Source organism: Colletes latitarsis, chromosome 1 (assembly GCF_051014445.1).
Source record: "Colletes latitarsis isolate SP2378_abdomen chromosome 1, iyColLati1, whole genome shotgun sequence".
NCBI lineage: Eukaryota > Metazoa > Arthropoda > Insecta > Hymenoptera > Colletidae > Colletes > Colletes latitarsis.
In genome coordinates this window covers 34847247-34861034 of record NC_135134.1, presented here as the reverse complement: position 1 = coordinate 34861034, position 13788 = coordinate 34847247, and the positions used below count along the sequence as shown (strand labels likewise).

The 13788-nt window shown below is 38.6% G+C and overlaps 1 protein-coding gene across 3 annotated transcripts in view; it reads left to right on the top strand.

Annotated features, from left to right (window-relative positions):
* Salm (spalt major) overlaps positions 1–13788 on the top strand; it is a 106695-nt gene that overhangs the window by 72639 nt on the left and 20268 nt on the right. The window contains exon 1 of one of the 3 annotated variants that reach the window (XM_076768053.1): positions 13242–13427. The exons of the other annotated variants lie outside the window; for them this stretch is intronic. Coding sequence (XP_076624168.1) covers positions 13328–13427 — 100 coding nt within the window. The 5' untranslated portion in view covers positions 13242–13327. Of the gene's footprint in view, positions 1–13241; positions 13428–13788 lie in introns of those variants that run through there. 3 annotated transcript variants of the gene reach the window in all.

The window sequence follows — 13788 nt, the reverse complement described above, 5'->3', positions numbered from 1 at the left end:
GTCTCAGTACAAAACAGCCTATCTATCATTAAAAAAGAAATCACAAAAAAGGCCGTGAAATTGACATTTGATTTGTATCGTACACATTGTTTCAAAATTAGATGACTCGAAAGAGTATTTTCGTCACATAGTGCTTTATTACTTTAAAAAAGGAATAAACTCAACTCCAACGTGCAAAAATGATGATGCAATTAAAAAACGCGTATGGCAAAAATGGTTCGCAAGATTTCGTACTGGAGATTTGTCTCTTAGACGTGCAACATGCTCTGACTGGCTACAGAAAGTGGATACTGATTAAGTAAAGAATATTATTGAAAGTAATTCATCGAAGTCAAACATAGAAAAATATTTGCATAAATTTGGTTTTATCAAATCTTACATCCCGAATTTCAATTTGCAATTTGCTAAGGAAACGCGAAGAAAGCGATTCGTTCCTCAGACGAGTAGCGACAGAAGACCGAAAATGAATTATGTACGACTATAACAAACGTAAACCGATGTGGATTCATAGAGAAAAAGTACCATGAAAACACCTTTCTTTCTTCCGTCTAAGAACCGCACGAACTTTCTGGCGAACCTAATATTATTATGGTGCTTGCTTGGTATGAAAAGTAGTCAAAAACATCGTAAGATAGCGTTAGAACAAATTATTCGTTCGAGAAGTGATTTGATTATGTTTGACGTTGTAATTCGATGTGCCACACAAAATTTCCTATTTCCTAGTGAATCAGTTATCCAAATTTAAATTTTACGACAAAAGAAGGGAATGGAAATTAAGTAGAAACAAACGACAGAAAGTCAAAACAAACTATGCAGTTTCGACAGAAAGTCAAAACAAACTTATCGATAGAAGTTCGTTTAAAATCAAAGTATGTAGAAGTGGTACACGTAAGTGTATATGCGAGAAAGATAAAACAATGTCGAGCAAACGTTGACGTGGATGCAAAACTGATATGTATACGTGAATTTGTGTGTCAAAGCGGTGTAAGGTCAACAGCGAGCGAATCAGAACGAGCGAGAGAGAAAAATAGTATGGATAGCAATTGAGTGTAAAAAGGAGAGAGAGAAGAAATTTATTTTATATATTTTCATTGAAGCCTTTGTTTATTTTCAACTTTTCTTTACCAACCACATAGTACATTTACATATATAAAATACAATATGTAATGAGTATCATTTAAATTCGTACACCTAGCAATTCAGCCGATTTTCATTAATAAATTTTGAAATGTGAGGTAAATAGCGTTGAAAATTTAGCATTTATCGATAATGTAACGAACAAATGGATCTTGTTCTGCAATTTTTGTTTCTGTATTTTTTAATCGCAACACTTTTCGTTCGATGTTAACTGAAATCACGAACAACAAATAGTTGCGGACAAAATTAAGTGGACAAGTAAAAGAAATAAGTATAAATTAAATATATCTAAAGTAGTATAAGTATTATGCACTTAAGTTTTATATATTATATACGTATCTTTATGGTACATAAACTATTTAACGTATAATTGAAATTAATATTTACATTTGTGTTGAAATAAGGTATACGTAACGAAAATGTTGGTTCATTTTTGAGGGACAAAAATAAGTGGAGAGTTAGTAAAATTGTATAAAATATAAATCAATATTTAGTATGATCACCCTTTGCTGCAATAATTGCTTTTAAATATAGTGGAATGCTATTTATCAGATTTTCAATGGAATTTTTATCAGTATTTTCAAATGCCAATCATAAATATTTAAAGCAGTTGTTCTTGTTCTGCCGTTTTTCTAATCGCACGTTTCAATTCAGTACGCTGCATAAGTTTTCGATTAGATTTAAATCCGAACTTTGTGTCGGTCATTCCAATAATATTGGAATCCTCAAAAATTTGTTTGTTTTTCTTTTAGTAATGTGTCTCGGGTCGTTGTCCTATTGTAAAATACATTTTTCTTCGAGTCCCATTTTCGCAACTGCCTCTCCTAAAGTTTCGTTTATTATTTCAATATGCTTGTTTGCATTCATTATTCCGTCAAACTGTACCAAATTGCCAACTTCGTTCCACGGAAACCCCACAACATTAATGATCCTGCACCAAATTTAACAGTAATAACACAAGACAGCTATTTGTTGCTTCATTTCCTTTTTTCCATACATGATGCCTCTTTTTTAATTGCTGCTGTTTAAATTTGTTTTCATCGCTCCATATTATTATTCTCTACAATGATGCTGACATATTTATATATTCTTTAGCAAAGGCTAAACGTTTCCTCGTATCAATGTTGTTAATGTGCAATAGTATCTTAACCCCGTTTTTTGCAACCTTCGTCGTTTTATTTTCAATGACGCATTAAATTTTAACATTTCAACAATATTTCGCGCTGCAATTCTTGGGTTTTGTCAACATTTACGAATAATTTGACGATCTCTCGCGGTGGTACAACACTTACGTCCACGTCTTACATTTTCAAAGGTACTATATAGTAAATGTTCTTAATAAACTTTGTAGACTGCACTTTTAGAAAAACTGTACCGTTTTACTACTATACAGTAACTTAATTTATTTCGACAGTTCGCTATAATAAAATTACGAATTCAATTTGGAAATTCTTTTTTTACTGACATTCTGTTGTTTCCTTAACACTTTGACTGCCACGTCACCCCCTATATGGATGACAGAACTTTCAACAGTGGAACTAAAACAATTAATTCTCAAGTTGAAACGTTAAAGAAAATAAATTTTAATAAGCTTCGTAAATTTTAATGGGATTACAAATGTAACCACTACGACAAATTTTAAGTTGTGTAGTTTACAATAGCCTAAAATCAAAGTTTTGGTCTCGTAAACAATTTTAGAATTTTAGACTGGCAGTCAACGTGTTAAAAATAATCTGTCTTATGCAAAGCTTACGCATCGACCAAATAGTTCATTTGAGTCTACTGCGTGAGCGTGAAAAGGATACTACGCGTCTGTTTACATTTTTCGCGTTGTAATTACGTCTTGAACGAGTGTCCACTTATCCTTGTCCCTCGACAATCAAGCAACATTTTCGTTAAGTATACTTTATTTCAAGACAAATGTAAATATTTATTTAAATTATACGTTAAATAATCTACATACTATAAAGATATACAGGGTGGGGCAGTAACTATTAGCACCTCAGATATCTTCGAAACTATAAGTTTCACAGAAATATTTGCTAAAGTAAATTACACAGTACGAAGGGCGCTATTGGGTGGCGATAATAGTTTTTTTGCAGGTGGAGGTACTTCGGACATTTGAAGGTCACATCCATTTTTTTAAATGGATCGGTATGTTTTTGCTTCCGTATCACGATAGAGGATCTTAAAACGAGTTCAACGACCTATTACACAAGGTCATTGAAGGTCATAGAATTTGCACCGTCACAAATTTCATCCGTATCACGTTAGTCTTCACCAAGAATTGCATGGGAACGACTTCATGAATCGCGTTGAGTTTTGTCGATGGGCTATACGTCAGATTCAAAACAATGAGCTTTTTTTTAATACCGTCTTATTTACTGATGAAGCAACATTCACAAATCACGGGAATGTTAATTTGCATAACATGCATTTATGGGCAGCGGAAAATCCACATTGGCTGCGACAGGTTGAACATCAAAAACAATGGTCTGTGAATGTATGGTGCGGTATCATAGGTGATCAAATTATTGGACCTTATTTTATCAATGGAAATTTGAATGGCAACGTCTATGCTAATTTTATTAAGGATACATTGGGTCTTTTGTTAGAAGAGTTACCTTTATTTACACGACAAACCATGTGGTATCAACATGATGGATGCTCAGCACATTATTCATCGATTGCGCGAAGGGAACTCGATGAAAAATTTCGAAATCGTCGGATTGGACGCGGCGGTCCAATATCGTGGCCAGCTCGTTCACCAGACATAGCACCTTTAGATTTCTTTCTGTGGGGAACACTGAAAGAGAAAGTGTACAAAGAAGTACCAACTACATCTCACGATATGCAACAGCGAATTATTGCAGCCTGTGCATCAATAAGTTCTGACGCTGTAAGACTTGCAAGTCAATCAATCGTAAAAAGAATCCAACGGTGCATTGACAGTGATGGTCATCATTTCGAACACCTACTATAAACATGTTTCATTTACTACCAAAACCGTAAGTATTATCGCCTTTCTCTAATTTGTATGACCTTCAATGACCTTGTGTAATAGGTCGTTGAACTCGTTTTAAGATCCTCTATCGTGATACGGAAGCAAAAACATACCGATCCATTTAAAAAAATGGATGTGACCTTCAAATGTCCGAAGTACCTCCACCTGCAAAAAAACTATTATCGCCACCCAATAGCGCCCTTCATACTGTGCAATTTACTTTAGCAAACATTTCTGTGAAACTTATAGTTTCCAAGATATCTGAGGTGCTAATAGTTACTGCCCCACCCTGTATAAAACTTAAGTGCATAATAGTTATATTACTTTGATTAAATTTAATTGATACCTATTGCCCCTATCTGTCTACTTCATTTTGACCGCAACTGTACAGCCTGACATCGCGTCTTAACGCCTCTGGGTGACTCCGGCACCGATAACAAAAATTTTTCCAAATACTTGTTCTTTTGCATTTTCTATTCTTCTGGTCTCAGAATCCGAGGGGTGTACAGCCTCGCTTCGAAGCCCACCAAAAGGCAAACCGCTAAGAAACTCGACCAGCCGCGATTACAAATAACGATAAATTCCCGGCCCGAGCAACGGTAACATTAAAACCCTCTCACACTTCGTGTTGCGCCCGTGAATTGGTGTACCTAGCTGTCTCACGGAGAAGTTCGCGCGAGGAACGATCATGATTCCGCTCGGACGAGATAAGGGTTTCACGTATGACATGCCCGGACTGCACTCACCCTCCTTCCTGAACAACTTCTACTTCTAGATTGGAATCCATAGCGACTTGTAGCGTTGTGGCTTGGGTCCGCGAGCATCGATCGGCCTTCTTTATTCATTTGCAAACGAATAAATAAGCATGCACACGGAGGGACGGTGTACGACCGTTCGATAAGATAGAGCCCCTGTAAATCTGCTGGTTACTGAACAGGTCGTCGAACGATCTTCACTCCCTCCCTCCCTCCCTTCTACTCTGCGCCGGTAACGTTCTTTATTACTTCATGCTCGGCGGACAGTGTTTTTGTTTCCGAGTTGCCTTGGTTTAAAGATAACAAAGCCCGGACACGGTTAACGTGTTACTGATCGCCTAACAAACATGTGAATTGCAATAAGTCTCGCTACGAATCTTAGGATGAAAATGTTCGAGATTCGAGATGAACGAGAGGTGGGGGGGGGGGGGGCGAAGTTCAAAGGGCGGTTTTAGCTGCGTTAGGCTGGCTTGTCATCAAATATCTGGGTCGTCGAAAACGAGCACCGTTACACAACTAATATTTACAAATATGAATCAGCCTCGAGACACGTGACTGTTTTATCGATGTTTATCAGACACGTCAAATTTGATATCTGTTCAATAACGTTTGCTATGGCAACGCGCTGCAGTTAATCTGACGAATATAACGAACTCCACTAAATATATCGTTTAAATACTTATTTTGAAAATGAGTTATTATCGTATTTTTCCGTAATGTAATTTCGCGATTTTTGTCTAACACTTGGATTTAGTCGTAAGCCTTCCTCAAACCATTTTCAGGTAAAGAACAGATGCGGACAAGCTTTAATATTACGTTGGTGACTTGAGCCTGGGAAATCAATTTCCAGTAAGTACAGCGTTCCATTCTGCAGCTCTTGCCTAGTATTTCGACATTTCGATCGATCGTTTATCTTATGTTGGTGCAATGAAACACCATGTTTATTAAATTATCTCACGTAACGATAGAATAATATTTGATCGTTAAAATCACAAGTAACCCGTGTATACAAGGGTGGTCCCAGAAGTACCCGGCCTAAGGTATGGATTGCGGTTATTGTTTAAAAAAATGACTATGGTCGGGAGTATCAACCTTACAAAGCTTAAGTTTCAAGTTTCAAGACGCTACATTGTTTAGTATTTGTTTGACAGCCATTAATAATGAACGCTCTCAGTGAGTTTGTAAACATGAAAAAACTTGGTCATCGTTATGTGATACAATATTTTCATTTGAAAAGTCTCAGTTCAACCAATATCAAAATCAAGCTAGATTCTATTCTAGGTGAATCTGCTCCTTCATTTACAACAATAAAATATTGGGTGGCAGAATTTAAACAAGGCCGTACGAGCTGCCAAGACGAACACCGCAGTGGTCGACCAAATGAAATGACCACACCGGAAATGGTGAAGAAAATCCACAAAACGGTATTGGACGATCGTCGACTGAAAGTGCGCGAGCTTACAGACATGGTAGGCATTTCAAAAAGTGTTGCGCAACGCATATTGACTGAAAATTTGGATATGAGAAAGCTGTGCGCAAGATGGATGCCGCGCTTGCTCACAATGGAATAAAAACAGCGTCGTGAGAATGTTTCAATCGAGTGTTTGGTGATGTTTCACAGAAATAAAGCCGAGTTTTTGCGTCGATTCATAACCATTGAAACCTGTGTTCATCACTTCACACCTGAGTCGAAGGAACAGTCGAAACAATGGACTGTAAGGGGAGAACCAACTCCAAAGAAGGCGAAGACAGTTCCATCTGCTGGCAAGGTCATGGCGTCAGTTTTTTGGGATGCGCGTGGAATTAATTTTCATTGATTATCTTGAAAAAAGAAAACAATCAACGGCGAGTATTATGCGAATTTACTGCAGCGTTTGAATGACAAAATCAAGGAAAAACGGCCGCATTTGGCAAAAAAGAAAGTGTTGTTTCACCAAGGTAATGCTGCAGTTCACACATCCGTTATCGCGATGGCCAAAATCCAGGAGTTAAAGTTCGTATTGCTCCCTCACGCACCCTATTCGCCAGACTCAGCCTACTTGGATTATTTTCTCTTTCCAAACTTGAAAAAATGGCTCGGTGGTAAAAGATTTTCCAATAATGAAGAGGTGGGATCTACGGTTAATGGCTATTTTGAGGAGCTCGATGGTTCTCGCTATAAACAGGGTATCGAAGCTATTGAACACCGTTGGGGAAAGTGTACCCAGCTAAAAGGAGATTATGTTAAAAAATAGATATCTGTTCCCAAATTTCTTGTGTTTTTTTTGTTAGGTCGGGTACTTCTGGGACCACCCTCGTACCACCGAAAGGTTAATATATTCACCGCTGCATTTTCGCAATGATAAAGTAATCAAAGAGGTACAGTTCAGATGAGCGATACGCGTTAGAGAAGTTTTCGAAGAAAAAGTGCGTCAAGAACGATAGAATGTTATATAAAAGTCCGCTCGAAGCGTTAGAGTTTGCCAGCATGTGCAAAATCGGAGACAACGTAATCGTTATGCAACGACGTCTTTCTCCTGGAAAAGTATGATCAAAAGGATTAAGAAAGAAGAAGCGACATCGAGAGTGATCGTGAAAACAAATCATTCCCATTTAACAGTTAAACGAGTGAAGGAACCGGCACTTGTGATCAGAGTTAAATGCGCCCCTCATCCCCCCCCGGTTGAAGAGAAAAACAAGCGGTCCGTAACTCATCGAGCCGACAGCAGTCACTCGCGAACAAAGGGAACCCGGTCGCAAAGATCGCGAGCGGGGTGTTAAACGGGGGGCCCGGAGTTGCAAATATGGCAATCGTAATGGAAGGAGACTTCCATCTTGCACTTTAGTGTCTACCCGGAGATAGATTAACCGTGTGGAACCGCGACTATGCCTGCCTGCCACCCCCACCGTCCCCGCCAGCTCGTACAAACGTATAATATGTACTATCGTCTATCCTTTCCTCTCTAGGAGCCTTCCGTACCCCTCCACTTTGTTCCGGTACCCCACTACTCGTGCAATCCGTCGCAGTTCTGTCGGAGTGGGAGGCGGAGGAGGAAAGCCCAAGAGGTGGTGGTTCATTACACAGCACGAACACCTTGGCCCGATGAGAAAGTGTATCTACATCCACACGCACACGATGCAACCGGGCCGCGTATGCAACGAGTAAAGAAGCGTATTAGGTACCTACGCAGGCATGCGATCCTGGCTAAAAGAGGGCGGTCCGAGGAGTCAGGTGCGAGCCAATCGCTGCCCGCCACGTGCATTCCCCTCGGCGTCTCTCTTTCCCCGTTCGTTTCTCATTCCTCCTTTATCACCGTGACTACCCCCCTCTCTCTTGCCTCTGTACTCGCCGCCGCTGCTAACTTATTTAAACGAGACTCGACCTCGTCACTGCGAGTACGAATCCCTTTCGTATTCGGCACCGATGCGCCGTGACTCGAGAGCAACGACCGCCGCAACGATCCTTCGGCCGCTGGTCTTATCGATCGGCCTCCTTTGTCCCGTGACCTTGTACTCCACAGGATACACCTACCTGTCCTATGGAACTTTCGAAACCATCTTCTTTCCGTTCTCCTAATCAATTCAATGGTCACCTAATAACGATCGAACTTTTTTATCGAATTCATCCTAATATTTCTCGATCTATTTTATGAGAATCTTATAACCTACGCTTGGTCCCGAAACTATACGACCACCCCTTACGTGTCAAGCCAATTTTACGTAAAATTAGAGCAAAATTTATTTTTAACGAATAAATCTTTTTCTGTCAAACCGTCGATATTGTCGTTTCCTACTAATCGCGTCATCTGTTGACAAATGCGAATGATAACACGAGGTGCCCTGTATCGCCTATACGATTATTACACGTATGTTCGACCTTCCTTCTTGCTTCGTGTATAAAGAATATTATAATACAGTTCAGTTTTAGTACGAGCGTACCGATTCAGTTTTATTTTATAATTACATTTCCAAATACGTTATAATATACAAAAACAACATACCGAAGATGTAACGTAAAATGCGTGTCAAAAAAGTATTTGACCACCTCGGAGACGACTGCCAAATAAACAGTTTCATATCAAACAACGTTTTAACAGTAAATCATTCGTTAATGAGCAAAACAGACGAAAGAAATTGCAATTTGCAAAAGAGCGTATTAATAAGCCGAAAGAGTTCTGGAATAAAGTAATTCTCAGCGATGAATGCAAATTTGAAATTTCTAATACCAAAAGAATATCAAGAATTTAATAGAAGGTGTTTAGCCCCAACGATAAAACATGGCGAGGCTGCGTGTCATCTACTGGTGTTTAAAAATTGCACTTTGTCAAAAATAAACAAACTTAAAACTATTATAAAATCTAAGAGATATCCAACAAAACATTAAATTTATATTTATAGATTAATATGACCGAATACTTTTGTAACTTTCATTTTGCGTTACATCATCGAAACGCATAGTTCCTTTTCATGTATTTTAATTTTGCGAAAAATCTCGGATACTTTTGTGACCGATTGTATCTATCAAGCAGTTTTAAGTGGTCGATGAAAATCAACGACGTTTGGAATACTGTGTAAAATTTCATAGAAAGTCTCCCTTTCCCGTTGCAAGGCGTTACCTAAAATTTGTGAAACGCAAAGGTCTGCTGCTACGTTTCCAGCGAATGTGTAGCTTCTTGAAAAGTTCGTGCTGCCCCAGGCAAAAAGCAATTCTGCTGCAAGGCCATGAATTATCGTCATTGTCGCCGAAACTGAAAGGTACGTTAACCTGGCGCGCGAAAGGTCCTTGCATTTATGATTTACTGTCAAATAAATCATCCCCGGCGATCCAAGGTTACGCTTCCGACAAAAGTTCGTCAGCTTGCGACCACAGGTCGGGAGAGTTAGCCAACGTATTGCGCAACCGAGAACTGAATGCCCCCATGCTTTTGACCTGCAGAGAGTTATTCGACCGAGGAAGGGACTTATGTAGATCACTGCAACTACCTGCGCTTCTTGCTGTGCCGTTTGACGCGCGTCATAATTCGTTTTTCCGAATTTAGGCGTCGTACAAATGGTTTTTGTGACGGCGATAAATAACTAAGAGTTGTCCACGGAGTATCCCATTTTAACTTAGACTAGAAAATATCTCGGAAAAGGACATTTTAAACAAAAGTTGTAGAGTTAATTTTATTTAAAATCATATTTGTTACTGCGCGGATGTACCAGGGTAAATTTCGTTTTTCCTAGAAGAATCTTCAATTACTTATAATAGATTTCAATTCTAGGAGAAAAAACGAACACTTTTTGTTCTCGTCGATCCGTCGATATGACCTTTCGTTTTCGCAATATTTGATTTGGAAATTAAAAACAGAGCACCTTCTGCGTACGAGCCCGAGCGAACTCTGTATCCGCCATAAGATCGGCCGCCAAAAAATTCGCTACGCGAGAGTTGCTCTTCAAATGAAATATTTCGAAAGCGGAATGTCGATCGAATCGAAAAATCAAAAGATTATTTAAGAGCAAAAAGCATTTAAAGTTGCAAAGAAACGACTGGAATAAGCGGGGGGAAAGTGTATTATCGAAAATATTTGAATAAAAGTTAAAAGTCTTATTTTTTTTAAGTATAATGATTGCAAGTTGCAATTTTCAACGAATTTAATTCATTGATCTTGAAAGGAATTAAAAAAGACAACTATTCTATATAACTCGTGAAGTTCAAACTGTTAAAATTTCAAGACGTTAATCAACTTTGAGAAACGAGTAACGTATTTGTGAAAGTGTGTTCAGAAATATTGGAGCCTCGGATTATAATTTATAAATTACGCCGTTATATTTTTCACATAAATTTTTGAATTTGTTTTTATTTTGTGGGTCGGAGAGACTTGGAAAAATGGGCCGGATTAATCCGCGGACCGGACTTTGTGCATCCCTATTCTACGCATAAACATTCGTTCGACGTCTACAACAAATTTGTAGGTATATAGTTTCAAGTATTGTGATGTCCTAATAAATACTGCGTGGTTTAGTCGTTTGCTTTTTTATCGTATCTAAACTATACATCAAAACAAAGTATATGTTTAACACACTTTGGAAGGTTCTTTCTGCGTTAATTACAGAACTATATATCTTGCGTTTGTTTGCATTTTTATTGTGTTTCGTTTATTTATAGAATGAATTGTAGAACAAAAATGTCTAGAATTGAAACTACAATTCACCCAGTGTATGATCTAAACCTTAATCACTACTTCCAAGCAATGGCGCATGTATTGAAAAGTATGTACGTACATAGGAACATTCGATACATCGACGCAATGAGAACAATGAAATCTTTCGATTCTCACGAACCATCGAAAATACTGGTGAACAATCATGAGAATCAATTTGTAATTATTACTGATCATTTTACTGATTTCTGTAAGGAATGGGAATTCGTTACTTCCTTTTCTTAATACCTGGCAGTCATTTGGACTAATCGAGTCATTCGTGTTTTTTGAGAGGCTTTCTTTCGTTAGTGCTGGTTGTAACATTAAATTAAGGTCACAATTTCAACAAATCAACGATATTCGGTTGTTACAAAATTTAGAAACTATAGGCACTGTTTCAATTTACCTTTGTTAGTTTCATCTTCGAATCTTCTAATTAAATAAACCTATTGTTGATTATTATTCTGTTAAATGACTCGTAGGATAAAAATAATCGTGATAGACTAAAATGAAAGACATTCTTACGGAGACAAAGCACACTAGTTTTCTTTAAGACAAATTACCTATTCGTAAAGATAGGTCAACTGATCACGAAGCCATACGAAATACCGATTTTTGCATTCGATAACATATAATTGAATTAAACTTATTTTATGCTATGTAGGTATATGTACATAATCCTAGTCAGCTGATAGCTTCAATGCGTCCAACAATTCCTTTATTCGTAAAATAATATCGTACATAGAAAATAAAGACGTATAGGAATTAATAATCATTTTAGATTGATACATAAAAAATTGAATAATACATGAAAACGAAACGAAAGAAGCGGATATAATTTTTTAATTAAAATTCTACATTTTTATTCAACAAGTAACGCAATTAAATTGTTTATTCCTTATTTTCGTCTTTTTGAGAGAAGCGTTAAGCTAACAGAAATTTTGTCGAGATTTCAAGATTGACTGTACGTTAAGCAAACGTTTTACAAATTTCGATTAAATCTTCTAAGGTACAATTCAGGACTTATATACATTGTGGTAATTGATGAGAGAAGGACGATTCTAGATCCTTAGTAATTAGTAGAGATGGACTTTGCGCGAAGTTGAATCCTGAACTGCATAGTCAGCATGCTGACTAAGATGTTTTCGTGGATTTCAGATATTTGGCGGATATTTTCACTGGAAGAAAATAACAGATATCCTACGTACAAATAGTAAACAGATCCTTCAACACCTTCCCCATAAAAAATATTTATAAAACTAATCCTGTACACAAATATAAAATAAAAATTGAATCTTATATCTAAACTTAAAAAAACAAACATAAATACATACACGCTTATTCCATTAATATAGAGATATTGATTAATTTTGCTAAATATTATTTTACAAATTATAAAAATAACAAGATGGAGACGAAACAAATCACCATTTACATTGAGAAGCGGATCCAGAAGCTTGAATGAGGGGGGGGGGGGGGTAAGAAATATATAAAAGTATATTTCATGACTATCCTTGTAATTCTACCAATCCTATAAAAGTCTAAACAATCAAGGTTATATTAATAATTTATTTATGCAAGTGCATATTCAAAAACGTTTCTATAGAATGTAATGTATACTTTGTCAAGATATCATAACTGTTCGAGGTGGGGGGAATCGTCTTCGTCGCTCCTCCTTTAGATCCGCCCCTGTTTATGCTCGTAAAGTCCCATTTGCATTAAAAAAAAAAGGTGTACTCTGAGTCTGGGTGAATTCATACTTTCCTGTTCCGTGAAGCAGCTTCCTACGGAGAACAAACTCGCAAAATGAAACACGTCGAGCCGCTCGGATCCCCGAGCAAGCGGAGAAACGAACGCAGCAGCATCGTAAATCCAGAAGTTGCGCGGCGTAGGTGGAACCGTATAGAGGGGACTCCCACCCTATAATAATTAATAACCGGCCGGTGAATGGTTCGTGCAAACCCCGCCCTTTATCCCCTGATTTATGAACCGCAACGCCTTCCATGTCATAACTGAGTACAGAAGCTTGCGCGCGGCGGGAAGGATGCCGATGGTAGGGATAGGAGTGCCGGGGGTGGGGGAAGGGTGACGCGTGACGTTGCACGACGGTACCTACGCCCAGACCGGCTCTTTACCAAGCGATCAGTCGGTTCTCGTCCTTGCCGGATGACAGTGGTCGACACGCGGACGTCCGGTCTAAACACAGCACAGGTTCCACACGTCACCGCAAGTCGGCGCCACGCACTGACCACGCATCGGGTCCTGGAGACATGCAGCTCATGAGATGGAGCATCACGCGCCGTCTCGATTGTCGTGGAATCAAGCAGACCATTTGCAGGCCCTCCAGACTCTCGTGTCCCCGATCTTCCGGTACGATTTGACCTTGACCGACGCGGCTAAATACCTCCGATTCGTGTTTCCGGCGTTCTCAGCCGTAGTTGCGAACGATAGGAACTGTTACTTCGTCGAATCGTTGAGTGTTGATCAGCGATAAGAGATCGCTTCGGTGAAACTGGTGCGCTTCGAACGTACCTGGTCAGACCGCTGAGTAGTAATCGCGCGATTTCTGTTTTTCAGTAACCCCAATATAGTGTTTATTGAAAGTTTCCAGCGATACGGGTTTCATGCGACGCGTCACGGAATACTAATTGCCGGGCCGCTGTTCCTTATCAGTGAAACAAATGTGCATCGTCCCCTCCGTGGTTTTTGCCGTGTGTTCTAGCATGGTTTT